At 36.9% G+C, this 17,065-nt stretch overlaps 6 protein-coding genes across 17 annotated transcripts in view; 5 read left to right on the forward strand and 1 right to left on the reverse strand.

The window, feature by feature from the left end:
- LOC149737456 (nesprin-1-like) overlaps positions 1-17,065 on the reverse strand; it is a 151,789-nt gene that overhangs the window by 86,052 nt on the left and 48,672 nt on the right. The gene's annotated exons all lie outside the window — the stretch shown is intronic.
- LOC149737460 (uncharacterized) lies at positions 15-3,758 on the forward strand. Of its 2 annotated transcripts, none has more exons than XM_089874266.1 (5): positions 15-120; positions 510-701; positions 1,147-1,344; positions 2,050-2,179; positions 2,240-3,758. In XM_089874266.1, the coding sequence occupies exons 1-5, from the start codon at positions 90-92 to the stop codon at positions 3,306-3,308; spliced, it is 1,620 nt and encodes a 539-aa protein (XP_089730392.1). In that variant the 5' UTR covers positions 15-89; the 3' UTR covers positions 3,309-3,758. The 2 variants fall into 2 exon arrangements, with proteins under 2 accessions (XP_089730392.1, XP_089730393.1); XM_089874267.1 differs by having other exon boundaries at positions 21-120; positions 513-701.
- On the forward strand, positions 4,772-7,228 carry LOC149737461 (uncharacterized). 2 transcript variants are annotated; one of them, XM_089874285.1, is made up of 4 exons: positions 4,795-4,953; positions 5,291-5,527; positions 6,130-6,354; positions 6,708-7,228. In XM_089874285.1, the coding sequence occupies exons 1-4, from the start codon at positions 4,911-4,913 to the stop codon at positions 7,097-7,099; spliced, it is 897 nt and encodes a 298-aa protein (XP_089730411.1). In that variant the 5' UTR covers positions 4,795-4,910; the 3' UTR covers positions 7,100-7,228. The 2 variants fall into 2 exon arrangements, with proteins under 2 accessions (XP_089730412.1, XP_089730411.1); XM_089874286.1 differs by lacking the exon at positions 6,130-6,354 and having other exon boundaries at positions 4,772-4,953.
- Positions 7,413-10,521, forward strand: LOC149737462 (uncharacterized). Its single transcript, XM_089874281.1, has 6 exons — positions 7,413-7,550; positions 7,866-7,995; positions 8,283-8,374; positions 8,881-9,102; positions 9,365-9,539; positions 9,801-10,521. The coding sequence occupies exons 1-6, from the start codon at positions 7,496-7,498 to the stop codon at positions 10,189-10,191; spliced, it is 1,065 nt and encodes a 354-aa protein (XP_089730407.1). The 5' UTR covers positions 7,413-7,495; the 3' UTR covers positions 10,192-10,521.
- On the forward strand, positions 10,467-12,680 carry LOC149737463 (uncharacterized). Its single transcript, XM_089874290.1, has 6 exons — positions 10,467-10,598; positions 10,655-10,876; positions 11,163-11,360; positions 11,776-11,875; positions 11,926-12,025; positions 12,532-12,680. The coding sequence occupies exons 1-6, from the start codon at positions 10,535-10,537 to the stop codon at positions 12,640-12,642; spliced, it is 795 nt and encodes a 264-aa protein (XP_089730416.1). The 5' UTR covers positions 10,467-10,534; the 3' UTR covers positions 12,643-12,680.
- Positions 14,648-16,814, forward strand: LOC149737464 (uncharacterized). The gene is made up of 3 exons (XM_089874306.1): positions 14,648-15,080; positions 15,278-15,449; positions 16,108-16,814. The coding sequence occupies exons 1-3, from the start codon at positions 15,046-15,048 to the stop codon at positions 16,285-16,287; spliced, it is 387 nt and encodes a 128-aa protein (XP_089730432.1). The 5' UTR covers positions 14,648-15,045; the 3' UTR covers positions 16,288-16,814.

Genomic DNA, 17,065 nt, shown 5'->3' on the forward strand with positions numbered 1-17,065 from the left:
AATATTGCGTCGGCGGTTGAAGCACTCCGGACTTACGTATGCATAACTTTTACTCTCAGGCTAATTCCTGATCATCAACACAGTAGAAAATGTATGTAGCGGTCTACTGTATTTTAATCGGTAAGTACTTGATTAATTTGAGAATGTAAGAGAAACGTTGGCAAAAGACTGATAAGTTACGACAGTAAATGATTTATTTATTAAAGTTCTAATTTTGTGCAATAGTAAAATGATGTGTATGTTTGCTAATTTATTCTGTGATAAATAAAAAAGTTTAGGGTTTACTTTTGTGTATGATTATTACGCTTATTTTACAAATATAGATACAGTATATACAGCAGGGTAAGTTTAAGGTGTATGGTAGTGTATGGTAGCGAACTTATTATGTGATAAAGAAATAAGTTTAAGTCCAAACATTTAAAGTCAACTATTTGTGAATAAATAGTTATTTACAGACAATTTTTTTTACAGACAGTTTAACATTTCAGTTTTTCTTATTTATTATCCAGCAGTTGTGAGATACACGTACGCGAATCAATGTAACGATCAAGAAGTAAAAACTTCTTCTGCCTTGGCGTGGAAAAAAAGCCCAACAAATTGCTCGTTTAATATTAAAGTAGTCAACAGCAGCAATGCGTTGGCAATGGTGGTTCGTCTATATGCTGGTGCTAACTACCACGGACGAGTCATGATCGGAAATGGTATGTTTAGTAGGATGGGGTAATATGGGACACCGTTTCATTCTATTTTCTTGTCCCACTTGGTAATAAACAAAAAAACATTCAAAGAATTATAAAACCGTATCTTCGCGACTTCCATGTAAGACCGTCGTTAACTGTTTAAAAAACGATCAGGATTTTTAAAAATTATGTGCAAAATGTGTCCCATTTCCCCCCACCCGGCTATAATATTATTAATCAAACCTAAACTGGTGGAACGTGCGGTAAATAATGTGAGTCCGGCCCTGTCCCCATGAAACTGGACTATTTTCGTAACGAAATAGTCAGGATTAAGTGCTATGAAAAGTTATTTAATTTAGAGACTAATGTTGCCATTACAAGGAAAAACATATCTCTCTGAACACAATTCCGTTACGTATACAGCGCTTTGCCCTAAATTAGTTACATTCATTTTTGTATTATACAGAATCTATGACGGGGAAGGAAGGTTTTTGTCGGATATATCAGCTAAACAAGGCAAGTGACGAATGGATGCCTTGCACCAGTGCGTATAACTCTATTGGGTTATGCCAACAACGTGTGCTGAGCGATAGCATGGACCTTCCAATACAACTGAGCGATCCAAAAGATCTAATTCTTACCACCAACATAATAATGAAATCAGGTGTCATATGAATGTGGTTCATAAATATATATAGTAGAGAAGGGGAAGATGGGACACCTTTTAACTGTATTTTCTAGTTCCATTTAGTAGTAAACAAAGAACATTCAAAGAATTCTAAAACTATATCCTCACGACTTCCATAGACCGTTGGTAATTGTTAAAAGCACGATCAGGATATTTGGATATTATGTGCTAAAGGTGTTCCATCCTTTCCCACCTTACTATATATTGTATTTTTAAAACTGAATGTAACTTATTTATCGCATGTTGGGGCAACGAAAGTCGTTAAAACAAGGTTGTTCTGTTTCATATACCTCGTACCCGCTTTTACGACTCGTTACGAGTTACCATATTAGTACCTTTGTGGGTGATTGTTTGTATAAAATGGTAACAGCGTAGTCTCGAATTCGAAACGTCAACACTATAAAAGCTGGCGCGCTAACCCCTTTGCCACGGCGCCGTATTATAGATATACAGTAGGGTGGGGGGAGATGGGACACCTATTCATTCTATTTTCTCGTCCCAGTTGGTGGTAAACAAAGAACATTCAACGAACTATTAAACCGTATCCTCACGACTCACACAGACCGCTGTTAATTGTTTAAAACACGGTCAGGGCATTTAAATATTATGTGCTAAAGGTGTCCCATCTTCCCCCACCCTATCATAAATAATGTGCCAAACCATAACGAATATTTGTTGCAGATTGCTCAGTTATACGTGTGGCGGTCGGTAGCTCACACATGGTAGGTCTGGTTATAGCTGTTTCCTGTGTTGCTTTATCAATCACTGGGATCTCCGTTGCGTGGGCATGCTGTACTTATACCAAATGGCGGTGCGTATATTACAGGGAAAGTGATTCATCATTGAAATAACATATATTCCGTTCATATAGAAAATATCACGTTAAAAATGACGGCCCGGTGCTCCAGTTTAGAACCTCCTCGGTAGAGATTGTGGAATCACCATACCAAGTAATTGGTGACGCGCAAGCTAACAAGCAGACCCACACAACTGTAGAGGATGTACCGGTAAGCACACAAGCAGCGTGTACAAGCCCGGATGTTGCAACGAGTGTAGAAAAGGAACCACAGCATTATATGTCCCCCAAGTCATTGCGAAAATTATCGTCCGGCAAAAAGTCGGGCAAAAAATCCGCTAAGAAACGATTAAAGTCGCAAAGCAGCGTGAACGACGTGACCTATGTATCGATGAAAAAATCGCCCAAAATGGAGAAAAAAGTTGACTCGCCACCACAGACAAGTAAAGCTACATCAGCGGAAACAAACGATGGTGTATACAGCAAATTACAGTTAGAACCACTAAGTATGAATACTGCATTACCAGTACCGCCTACACCCAACATTGATCTTAAATCACCAAGCACCCCTGGAATAGAATATGTTTTTCCAGAAGATGAGGAAGATGAGCAAAAAAAGCTGGAAAACCCGTACGAGTATATCACATCTAGTGAAAGATTCAACCAGAGGGTGAAGTCTATAGCGCAGTATGAGTTTGTATTTGGAATTGACGGCCAACCTACATCTCGCAGTGGAAGCAACGCTTTCGTGGATAACAATGAAAATACATCTGAAAACTTAGAAGAAGACACAAAGACGGACGACGTAAAAAAGACGATGATAAACGAATTGTACTCACTTTCTCAAAATGATAAACGAGACATGGATCAAAACCTGATGAAGTCAAACATATTGTACGAACCAACTGATTTAAACACAAAAGTTACAATCATTGAGCCGGGTGAAGCAACACAAGTGGAAAAACATGGGGGTGGCAACGAAATGGATGATACAAAGGAAAAGGAAATTCAGATTAATCTACTGTACGACAGTTCACCGAAGGAAGAGGGAAACATGGCAAGCGAAGCTATGATTACATCAGTGGTAGATCCAGAGGTATGCGCTGGCAACAACGAAGAACCAAATGTGTTATTGGAGGAATGAACAATATCTACCATAAACAAACTGTCATTTATTTCAATAACTATTTTCCCTTTATATAACAGGGTGTGGGGAAGATAGGACACCATTAGCACATATTATCAAAAAATATCCCGATCTTGTTTTAAACACCTAACAACGGTCTATGGGAGTCGTGAGATGCGATTTCATAACTCTTTGAAAGTTATTTGTTTACCACCACATGTGACGAGAAAATGCAATGAAAAAAGTGTCCCATTTGCCCCCAACTTGCTATATAACGATTACCACAGCTCACTAAAAATATAGTAGTCCATGCACTCACATACTTTACGCTTTGTAAATACACGCCTGCTGGTTAGCATCTGTACATAAACGTCTAGAATTCGCATGTCCTACTTTTTGAAGTAATAATCCATCAGCAGGCAATATTTTTTGTAAATAAATAAACTTTATCCCGATATATGATATAAAGTTTTTTATATATTCTATGGCTACGTATTATATCAACTGTCGTGGGAGAATTAGATTTCAGATAAATGCATCTACCCCGTTCTCGCCAAAATAGACCAAATACGAAAATTAGGCTGGAAACAGCACGGATTAAGAAACTAGGTACAAAATAATTAGGATAACGCTGTAACGAGTAGAATTGGGAAACTACTATAACAGCATTACTTTATATAAACGCCGTAGCTTTGTTCTGTGTTATGCTAAAACTAGGCAATAAGACACGAAAGTATGAAAGTATCAAGTGATGATGCTACAATCTACAAAGTACGTAACGGACAAAAATAAAGTCAAACGAATAGCATACCATAAGAAAATAAATTTCGTCTAAAAATGGCGTCATCGGTCTGCAAATAAAGCATTAAAAATGGTCGGTTACGTATTTTGTGGCATTTAAATCTGAAGATTATTTCGTTACGAGAATCGTGCAGTAAAAGCATTATATGTCATGGCCAGATCTACTGAATTTATCACATAAGATATAGTAGCGTGGGGGAAGATGGGACACCTTTAGCACACAATATCTCAATATCCTGATCGTGTTTTAAACAATTAACAACAGTCTATGGGAGTCGTGTGGGTTGCGGTTTTATAATTATATGAATGTTTTGTTTACTACCAAATGAGATGTGAAAATGGAATGAAAAGGTGTCCCATATTTCCCCACCCTACTATACGAAAGTTTCTCCCGGTTCAATCGTGGGACATAGTTGTATATCGATATAAGAACATGGGAGCTAATGCATTTGCAGCACGACCTAACTCGCCTATCACGATAGCTAGCGAAAATATACCTATATGTTGGCTTACACGTAAATTCGTAGGAACCGTTTCTTGCAAGATTCATCTTACACGTGTATATACGTGTGCGAGTGATGATGAAATAAACAACAGAAGAGACATCGGGAAATGCGTCATTCAAATATTAGACTAGTTAGCGGTGATTGTAAACACCACTAGCACTAGTTGTTTGTTTATTGTGGTTAGGAAACAGAATCAATTCAGTTTTAATTGTTTTCCCGTTTGGTATAGTAACTAGCCAGTAATAGATCCTCACAGGTTAATGCACGTTCACAGTGCTTTGCTGCTAATATAGTTTGCAAACAACGGTGTATCATGAAACTAATAGCCATGCTTCTGCTTTGTAGCATAACTGAAGGTAAGGTTTAACGTATATTGCCAATAAGTCAATTATATATAGTGGGGTGGGGAAAATGAAACACCTTTTTATTTTATTTTCTCGTCTCATTCGATAGTAAACAATAAATATTCAAAGAATTGTTAAACCGTATTTTTACAACTCCCATAGACCGTTGTTAATTGTTTAAAACACGATCAGGATATTTGGATACTATGTGCTAAAGGTGTCTCATCTTTCCCCATCCCACTATAATTAATGTTTTTCCTTTTTCTTTGTTCCTAAAATAACACGATCTTTACTATCGTTTTTGAAGAGAGTAAAACTTGTTTATATAATGCAACGTGTATATACCCAGGACACGCAACAGAACAAGAAAAATCGTGCAGTAGTTTTAACGGGACGAATTTCAAACTGGTAACCGACACAAGCGGTAACCTGACACACCCCATGGATGGCAACTACTATGCAAGTAACCAGGACTGTACGTGGGTGTTCACCGATGTGAGGCGCGTGTTATTTTTAAGGGTGGTGGAGATGGGACTTCATAACCCGCATCAAACGTGCTTGAGGGACTACCTTGAATTACCCAACGGTAAGATGTTTTACAACCTATATAAGGTTGGGGTAAAATGGTTAAATATTTACTGGATTTATATAACTAAATCCTCATGACTTTAAGACGCAGTTATATATATTGTAATATGAATATATACCTCTGTAAATTTCCTGTGTTTACTCACAAATGGGACGATAAAAGAGAACATAAACATGGACCGTTTTTCCCCAGAATTATAAAACCGTATTCTTACGACTCTAAAATAGCGTTGGTAATTGTTTAAAACACGATCAGGAAATATGAGATACATATAAACATGTTTTTATATCGACTGTTCATAGTACTAATAAATGAATGAATGGATGTAACTCTTAGTTTATCCTCGCGTGGCCGGAAAACGACAATCGTTATAACACGGGTGTGCACCTCGCGCCAGCTTACGAGTTACCAAGTATACGTTACTTTGTGGGTGACTATTTTTTGGGGGATTTTCTTAATTTTTTTATGTATGTCTGAAGATGATTTGGACGACCCATTAGTGACCACTGGGTTGGAGCAATTGTCGTTAAGTGTCTTGCCCAAGGACACTTACGCCCACAGTGGTTGCAGCGTAGTCGAGCCTTACTGTTTTATTACAGGCGAAAGATTGTGCAACTTTAACAATCATGGATGCTATATCTTTGTCAAGGAAACCGCAAACGTTACTTTATGTGACAATATATGTGGTAATGAACATACGAACCAGGTTACACAGCTACATGGTCATCAGTGGCCACCGATAATAAAGTTTTACTCCGATCAAAACCACAGCGATACTGGGTTTGTATTAACGTTCTATACGAACCCATGTTCCAACGCAAGAAGTAAGAATGCTTGTTTAACCCTTTACCTGCAGTCGTCGAATATACTCGTACGAACACGTCATTAAGCATTACTGGATTCCGTTTTATCGAAATTTGAAGGCGTGTGTATGATTATAGAAGAACAATAAAAATAGATTTGGTCAGGGTTTGATAATAATGACAAAGTTAGACAACTTTTATTCTCCTTTCTCCTCCTACTTGGTAGTAATTGAAAAATATTCCCAGAAATTTATAGCTATATCCTCAGTTTAAAAGAACTTGTTCATTGTTAAAATCCTGATTAGGAAATATGTAATATTATGTGCTAATGTCGTTCATCTTATCCTATAATACTATACAACGTTGTTTTGCAGTTGTAAATCAACGCACTGAACCAACTTCGTTAACAACAACAACAACATCAACTGTAAACGTTCCCAGCAACAGCAACCAGCATACAACGAAGTCATATTCAACAGGAATCATTGTAGCAAGCGTAGCGGGGGGCGTTGTAGGCTTTATACTGTGCTTGTTATTATGTCGTTTTATTTACTACGGAAGATTGGGACGAAAGAAACGAGTTAGAAGAGTCAACAGCACAACTCCTAACCCTTTGACATACGAGTATGCGTTGAATGTAACTCCTGCCGAACCAGCTAAAGAAAATCATTACGGTATGGTGGAAAACGAGATATACAAACAAGTTACTTCTGGTAATGTTTTACCAAACGACACTGAAGCTAGGTATGAGTTAATCGCAACATAAGGATAATGACGGTCATTTCAATGGTTCTACCTATTTCTTATGTAAAATCGAGATTTTTTATATAAATTGAGTGTCTCGTTTTCGCATGACGCACTTATTGTATGCATATCACGTGTACTTGCTCGAAAATCTGCTCCAGTCGACATTTTAACGTGAGATACGTCACATAGCGTTTTCGTGGGCAGACATTACAGTCGCGACAAAATATACGTGGTGGTTGACAAGAATATAACTAGAGGACGAAGTATGCAGTTACAACGTATGTAGTTACAAAGCACGGAGTATAAATAGTTATGTCTAGTCTTATATCGTGTGTAAATTGCGTCAATTTATTTTTATATAAAACTTAGCAAATGTAAAAGCCATGTCATTTTGTGGAGAACAAGTTGAAACAGGATGGTGAACCAGCAAAGTGATTTGTTTCGTTTATTTTCTATACTGATGGTGTTTGGTAAGCCATGTGTGCATGATACATAGTCTATACAATACTTATGTTTTCCATAAGACAGGACAAAGCTAAATAACTATACGGGGCAATAAAGTGCTGTATAGTAGGTTGGGGGAAGATACCATACGTTTTTAAAGTTTCTACTGACCAAGATTTTAGTAAACAAAGAATATTTACAAAATTATATAACCGTATCCTCACGATTCTAAAAGAGCGTTGTTAATTGTTAAAAACGGTATTAAAAAATATGGGATATTACGTGCTAACGATATCCATCTCACCCCACAGTACTAAAGTAACAATTATATATCTACGTAGTGTTGACGCAAGTGAATGGACAACACAGATGTAATTTATCCAATGTGGATTTACAGCTAAGTGGAGATCAAGGCGTAATACGATCACCAATGCTTCCAAATGGAAAGTATCCGCCCCTACAATCGTGCAGGTATATGGGTGCACGGTTTTTGCGTACAGTACGCACATGTATATATACTGGATTGGGGTAAGATGGGCCAGGTTCTAATTTTACCTAATCGTCCCATTTGTTAGTACACAAAGAATATTTACAGAATTATATACCCGTTGCTTCACGACTTTAAAAAAAGTATTGTTTTGAATTTATAACGAAATTTGGAAAGCGTGCAATCCTACGGGCAAACAATATCCCATCTTACCCCACAGTACTGGCGCACGTTTTTTGCTGTTTTTTTTCTAACCGAGATATATTTAAAGTTGGCAGAGTTCCGCGACTGTGTTGCTTGTCTTTACATCTATCGATGTTATTCAAATGAGCAGCGGTCTATGCGAAGACTATGTTGAAATAGGTGAGCGAATGTTTTAGCATTGTTTGGTCAAATTGTGGTATAGTCACCCACTAAGTTACATACGTGGTAGCTCGTAAGCGAGCACGAAGTGTATTAAACAGAACACCAGTGTTATAACGACTGTCATACGTGGTAACTCGTAAGCGAGCACGAGGTGTATTAAACAGAGCACCCGTGTTATAACGACTGTCATACGTGGTAACTCGTAAGCGAGCACGAGGTGTATTAAACAGAGCACCCGTGTTATAACGACTGTCATACGTGGTAACTCGTAAGCGAGCACGAGGTGTATTAAACAGAGCACCCGTGTTATAACGACTGTCATACGTGGTAACTCGTAAGCGAGCACGAGGTGTATTAAACAGAACACCCGTGTTATAACGACTGTCATACGTGGTAACTCGTAAGCGAGCACGAGGTGTATGAAACAGAACATCAGTGTTATAACGCTGTCGTTGCCGCGAGGATAAATAAATTACATTCATTCCATGTTTCTCATTCTGCAGGTTCCTTCCGTATGTGTGGTTACGAACCGATAAACAAATGCTTTCTACTTCAGCAAAGCGGAAACACTGGGTGTTTAGAATCCGCACGGAAACACTGTTCGCATCAGGTGCTACCAGTCAGTTATAGGAACGGAGAAGTTTTGAAATTTTATTCCAACGCCCGAAACGAAGGAAGTGGTTTCGTCATGAATTATACTGTGCTTAAATGCGATCGACCAATGGGTATGTAGCAGTATATACAACCTTTCGTACACTTAGTATTCAACGTACTGTGTTACTATAGTTTTTACCTAATAAGGTACAACGTACGTGGAAAGTAAACGACAAAAATCAATTGCAACGGAATGTTTTCGAATAAATATAAATTCCCCCTAAATTCACATCATAAGTTTCTTTTTAAATAGAATAAGCGACAAATACATAGCCCTATAGATACTTACGTACGCTTAATATTTATATTTAGCAAACCACATTATTATTACAGTTACTACCATTGAAGATACAACGCACAAAACAGATAAAACGACTCAAGCTTCTACAACACAGCTACCCGCAGCTATAAGAGGGAATCGTAGCTTCCCACTCGGTCTGCTTCTTCTCGTCATATTAGCTTGTGTCATATTATTGACATCGATCGTGCTTGGGTGTATTTATCATAGGTGAGTTAAAGTTTATCTTGGTTTTGATGCTACCATTGCAGGCGAGTAAGTCTTTGAGAAAGACACTTAAGGGCAATTGCTCCAACAATGGTTGTCTTATGAAAAACTCCCCAAAAAACAAGCACCCACAAAGTTACATACGTGGTAACTGGTAAGCGGACATTAGGTGTATGAAACAAAACACCCGTGTTATAACAACTATTATTGCCCCGGCCATGGGAGGATAAACCAGTTTCATTCATTCATTGACTTCGTTTTCAGGCGTAAAACGCGTGATTTCGAACACACATATTTCGACACGACTCAACCCACGATGATATCCAACACAAACGTTCCAACACAGAGCGTTAGGTTCAATACTCTGCACGAAGAAGTGACATCTAACGGTGAAGCAACACAGATAGAAGACATTGAAACGGCGACAAATTTTTACGAGGAAATTCGTGATAAAGAAGCAAACGCAAGGCTAGAAGAAGACGAAGTATATTTTCACACAATAACCCAACAACATGTAGTATATGATCCGGTGGCATCAGATCAAATAGAATCGACCACGAATCGCGTACCGAGTGATGGTTTAAACGACACTGAAAACCGAATACTAGTTGCAAACATTTTGTATAACGATACTGATTTATCTGAAAATACTTGAACGCCGATACTTAACTATAAAAGTATTTTCTGTGTCCATTTAAATCAACGGTCTATGGAAGCGGTTATATACCTCTATAGAAGTTCTTTGTTTACTAACAAATGGAACGAGAAAATAAAGAACAAAAAGTACATCCCATCTTCCCCCACCCTACTATATGTTCTAAATGTATCTTTTTGATTTCTAAGCATGTTGTAAATATTACGTCATTGCGTCATTAGCATAAATTTACATTCACAACACCCGATGTGCGCAACACCCGATGTGCGCAACAACCTAGATGCGCAGCACTATAGATGTTCAGTTTGTTGAATAAAGTAAGAATTGCAACTTCGGTGCGTTAATGGTCGATATAATTGACACAAGCGACATGCTACTATTACATTTGATCTTCTCCGTCGTATTTGGTAAGATGTGAGAATGTCACTTGAAGAAAAAAGTTAATGTTTCGTTTTTATGGCAGCTTGTATTTCTGTTGTTGCCTCGAATGAAGAAATAAGTGTAGCGAACAGAAGCCTGGTTATTATACCGGGCATTCTAAGCGAGGAAGGGCTCAGTTTGACGGCAGAAACTTGTTCGTTGGGCAATGCAGGACAACCAAGTGGATCAAATGTGCATTTCAATATAAACGTGGAAGAGAGAAATGAAAGTCGAATTTGTACAGGTTCCTTATTGCTGCCTAATGGTCAGTACTTAGCTTGAGTGTGGTGTATCATATATTAGAGTGGGGTAAATGAGATATCGTTTCAATATATTTTATATATTTTTGTCCCATTTAGCAATAAGCAAAGAATAATTAAAGAAATATTAAATTGTATTCTCACAACTCCCATAGACCATTGTTAATTGTTTAAAATACGATCCGGATATTTGGATATTATGTGCTAAAGATGTCCCGTCCTCCCCCGCCCTACTATATTTACGTGTAAAAGTCAATATAATCTTATATATGTTCCCCTCACTTTTTCCAGGGTTAAAATTGATTGGAAATATATCTCATTTACTCAGCAAGGTATATATGGCTTGCCACAACAAGTTTCAATGCGAAGGCATCTGCAACCAGAATATCGTGTACACTGTAAACGCCTCAGCATACACATTTACACCCCAGTTAAACAATATAAACATCTCACTGCGGGCTGAGATATGGCAGTGCGAGCAAAACCAAAGTAAGTTAAGTATCCAGTTTAGTTACATCTCCCTATTTAAATACAGTATAAAATATACCATAATTCCCTTGGAGTATGATTGATACCGTTAGCACATAATATATATGTCCCACATTTCCCGGTTTTTCTATTATCAACGCTCTTATAGATCTAGTCGTGAGGATACGGTTATATATTTCTGTAAATATTCTTTGTTTACTACCAAACGGGATGATAAAACAGAATAAAAGCATGTACCATCTTAACGCAACGTAAGACAAATTAAATTTACCGTCTTAAAATAGTCTGGTTACTAAAATTAGCCCCAACCTACGTGAAAATACGGTTATTTAATTATGCTTTTTGTTTACTACTATATGTGTGGGCAAAGGGGAATAAAAACATATCCCATCTTACCCCACACTACTATACACAGAAAGTGCTGCAAGCGGCCGCGAAGTTTACATAACTGTGGCGGTTGCTGCGGGAATAATATTGACACTGGTTACAACAGGAGCGACATGTTATCGGCTCAAGTAAGCTCCCGTGTTTAAGATGTAAGTTATCTAATTCACCGCATTCTTAGAATAGATACAGGCACGGTTATGATCGCTCAAGACGGCGTGGGAGAAAACGAGAATGTTTGTGAGGAGAATATTTATCAGGATGTATATGTGCCTTGTGCGGTAAGTATTATACAGTGCGTTTGGATAGGAGAATACCGATAACTAGATGCCGTAAGTGTTATATACACTGTGGGGGAAGATAGGTACTGTTAGCACACAGTATCCCATATTTTCTAATATTGTTAAAACAATTAACAACGCTATTTTAGAATCGTAAGGATTCTGTTATACAGTAGGTGGGGAAAGATGGGACACCTTTTTAGTTTGTTTAACAAAGAAAACTCAAAGAATTATAAAACCTTATCTTCACGACTCCCAGAGACCGTTGTAATTATTTAAAACACGATCAGGATATTCAGATATTATGCGCTAAAGGTGTTCTGTCTTTCCCACTCCACTACATGATTGTGTTTTTTTTTATTTTTTTGTTTACCTCAAAATGGGACGACAACAAGAGAATGAAAATATGGTTCTCACCCCAACTTACTAAAAATTTATAGTGTTACAACGATATAAATTATATCCGTGATTGTATTTTAGTATTTAACTGATGTATACGTTTATAGAGCGTCAATCCGTGTGAAAAATACGGAGCAAGAGTGTCCACTATATCGGAACATGTGTACGAAAAAGCAGTGTGGAACGGAACACCATTATATATAGATTTCAATGCATAGACATCATAACATTTTATTACATGCAAATAAACTGAATATGTAAATAACGTTATTATCTTGGCTTCGTTTCACAGTTAAGAGTAGAACAGAGGATTAGACAGTATGGGCGAAACGACGACTATTTATAGCAGCGATCATATATATATAGTAGGGTGGGGAAAGACGAGACACTTCAGCACATAATATCTAAAAATCCTGATTGTGTTTTAAACAATTAACAAAAACAATTAGTAAATTCGTGAGGATACGGTTTTATAATGTTTTGAACGTTCTTCCAAAGAGGAGAAAGTGGAATGTAAAGGTGTCCCATATTACCCCATCCTACTATATATATATATACCACAGTCAGCTTTTCTTTATATTTGTATAGGACAGGCGAAAGATATTTTAAATACAAATAAGATGCTTTACATTGGAAGGTACATGGACTGTATGGTCGTTTTATTTATTCAAGTGTTTTTATTCTTAGGTAAGTCGTTATATAGGAATAGTTTCCCAACCTACTCATACATTAATATAAATACATTAATAAAGCACAATAAACATCACAGCTTATATATCTACGAAACAATTGTCTTTATTTCAAATGTTTTGACATAAGAACTAAAACGTCCTCAGTTAAAAACTAAAACCATTAACTGAAAAGTTATTTAGTTGTTAAACCGAAACGTTTAAAATGGAGACAATTGTATACTGAGGTGGGAAAGATGGAACACCTTTAGCACATAATATCCAAATATCCTGAACGAGTTTTAAACAATTAACAACGGTCTATGAAAGTCGTGAGAACACGGTTTATGAAAAGTTGTCCCATCTTTCCCCACCCTACTATATTATATTCCATATGGTTTGTAATGTTTGTATTAAAACTACCAGGAATCCATATTTGATATCGTTTCCATTATTTTCAAGACCATGGCTGTCAAGTGGTTTTGTGTAACTGCTTGTACAGTGTGTACAAGGATGTTATAACGTATCCGAGCTCTATTGGAGTAACTCTACAACTACAACATACTAACCCATGCCATTGGACATTCGTACTGCATGACAACCAAGTTATTGTGTTCAATATAATGGGAATGAGTTCTAGTACATCGAACTGTGGCAAATATATGCTGATGCCAAACAGTAAGTCAATTAAAAAACTTTCAACATCGTATTCGTCTAAGTAACTGTAGCTGTTTGCTAAATCTCTGAAACATAATACTGTGGGGCAAGATGGATACCATTAGCATATGCCATACAATATTTCCTAATGTTTAAATATTATCAACGCTGTTTTAGAGTCGTGAGGATACGGGTATACAATTCCGTAAATATTATTTGTTTACTACCAAATGGGACGACAAAAGAAAATGAAAACATAGGCCATTTTACCCCAACCTACTACAATTAATCTCTACAACAATTTACTAATTGAAATAAACGTGGTATTAATCTCTATTTTAATCCACAGATAAAAGATATTGTTTACAAAACATGCAAAGTCACACCAGTGGATATTCTAAATGCGCCAACAACTTTAACTACAACGGTATTTTTACGATACCGACGAGCAGGAAACGACTCACTGTGTCTTTATACTCAAACGAACTGAACCCACCGCATATAAGAATAACAACAAAAGTATATAACTGCACAAACACCAAAACAAAAACGGACACAACAACAAATTATACAAACACAGTAATAAACGCAACCAACGACCCCACCAAAGCAAAATTTAAAAACACAACAACATTTACACAAACAACTTACACAGAAAATACCACACAGAGTATTGGACAAGCTGTAACAACACAGACAATGTTAAACAATCTTAGTATCAGTGAAACTACAAAACAAACCAACACAACCGCAACGACATCACATCTCGCAGTTCAAACAAACAAATTTACGACAGTAAATAACACACAAGTTATATTTACCACAGGTAAATACTACAATTATGGGTGTATGTGTCCATATAAGACACTTAACAACAATTACTTCAACTTAGTGGGACCTTATGAGTGGTCTAATAAATTGTCAGGTATATATTAAAAAATACCCCAAAATATTCAACCACAAAGTTACTTACATGGTAACTCGTAAGCGGGCACGAGGTGTATAAAACAAAACACCCATACTATAACAACTGTCCTTGCCCCGCCATGTGAGGATAAATAAGTTACATATATGGTAACTGGTAAGCAGGCATGAGGTGTATGAAACAGAACACCAGTGTTCCTAAGGTCGCTGTCCAGAGGGTAAATAAGTTACATTCATTCATTATGTTTATACAATTTCAGTAACGCTAACATTTTAACATCCCTAGATGAGAATGGCGCCGACGGTTACTTAATCGTGATACATTCATCCATCGTTCTCGTGTTAGGAATATCCGCACTAAGTGTTATTGTCATGCTAGTAGGAGTGATCAAGTATACACAGTACAGGTAAGATTAAAACTACATTTCATTCTAACTTCAAATTCTAGGTCAAAAATTTTATCCAAAAAAATACGTCGGTGGTAACTCGTAACACGTCAGCTGGCAGGAGCTGTACGAAACAGAACACCCGTGTTATAACGGCTGTCATTTTCGGCCATAATAAAACACGTTACATTCCTCGATTTAAACTCGTTATAATTTAGAAAAGCTAACAAAGAAGACGCCGAGAAGAAGAAACTTATATCCCGCCATCAATCAAATATTCCAAGATACGATCGGCTCGCACCAACTGCGCCACCGTGCGGCGAGATTCCAAGACCCCGTGCGACTTTTACAACTTTTTTCGAATCGTCCAAACCAAACAATTCTAATACGGTAAAAATAACAACTACTTGACCGTTTGTTTGATACATCTGTCAAAGCGTAACGTAGGTGGCATAGGAAGAAGAAAGATCACTGGTTTTTGAACTATATGTTATATAGTAAGGTGGGGAAGATGGGACACATTTAGCACATAATATCTAAATATCCTGATCGTGTTTTAAACAATTAACAACGATCTATAAGAGTCGTGAGGATATAGTTTTATAAATCTTTGAATGTTTCATGTTTACTATTAAATGGGATCAGAAAATAGAGTCAAAAGGTGTCCCATCTTCCCCCACCCTACTATATATAATATAATAACGCATGCAAAATGTAACATAGCGGACTATACATAAGAAATAGGGCGACAAAGATAAAATAAAATGAAAACATAGAATATCTTACCCTACTATATATAGTAGGGTGGGGGAAGATGGGACACCCTTTCAATCTATTTTCTCCTCAAACAAACATTCAACGATTATTTATAAAACTTTATCCTCACGGCTCCCATAGATCGTTGTTAATTGTTTAAAACACGATCAGGATATTTGGTTATTCTGTGTGAAAGTTGTCCCATCTTCTCCCACCCTACTATATATATATATATCAGTGACGTACATTGACTGACTGATACATAACGTAACTATTCAATATTTTTTCGTAGAAAGAAACAATTACAACAGTTCCATATCGACCAATGAGCAGTCACGAATACGCATCAATTAAAAGACGACCAATGAGCGAACCGAACGTTGGTGACGTCATATATGAAGAGCCAATCAGAGCGACGATAACTGAGGAATCAATCTATCTTGATCTTGAAGACGAAGCAAGCGATCAATGAATGAATGAATAAATGCAACTTATTTATCCTCGTATGGCGGGACAACGACAGTCGTTATAAAAACAGACGTTTCGTTTGATACACCTCGTGCCAGCTCACAAGTTACCACATATGTAACTTATTTATCTTTGCGTAGCGAGGCAACGAAAGTTGGTATAACATGGGTGTTCGGTTTAAAACACCTTGTGTCCGCTTACTAGCTACCACGTATATAAATTTGTGGGTGATTGTTTTTGGGGGCAATTTTTCCATTTTTTAAACATATATCTTGCAATTTAGACCATGTATGCATGGAAACTTAGACAATTTATAAAGGAACGCTGGGTTGTAGCAACTCTGTCTTGCTCTAATATACCATAAGTGTAGAAACCACCTTGTTCAAAATAAATTATTGAGTAGTGACCCATATCGGCACAAGTAGAAGAAACTAAATGTTCAATATTTGTTAAATAACAACACCCAAAATACAATGGCGGCGTAATGATTAACACACAATATCGAAGTATACGTCCGAAGTTTCGCTCAATAAAACTATACACAGATGTTATGTATTCGTATTTATATATGCCCGTGTACGTTAAACCAAATAACAGAATATAAATCCGCTTCTATAGTAAATATTGGGGTAAGATGGTCCATGTTTTTAATATTTTTTTATCGTCAATTTTGGTTGTAAACAAAGAATACTTTAAAGTGTGACCCCATACCGACGACTCTAAAGGAAGGTTATTAGTTGTTAAAATACGAAAAAATATAAGATTTTATTTCTAACGGTGTC

This window comes from Ciona robusta, chromosome 3 (assembly GCF_009617815.1).
Source record: "Ciona robusta chromosome 3, ASM961781v2".
Classification (NCBI taxonomy): Eukaryota; Metazoa; Chordata; class Ascidiacea; order Phlebobranchia; family Cionidae; genus Ciona; species Ciona robusta.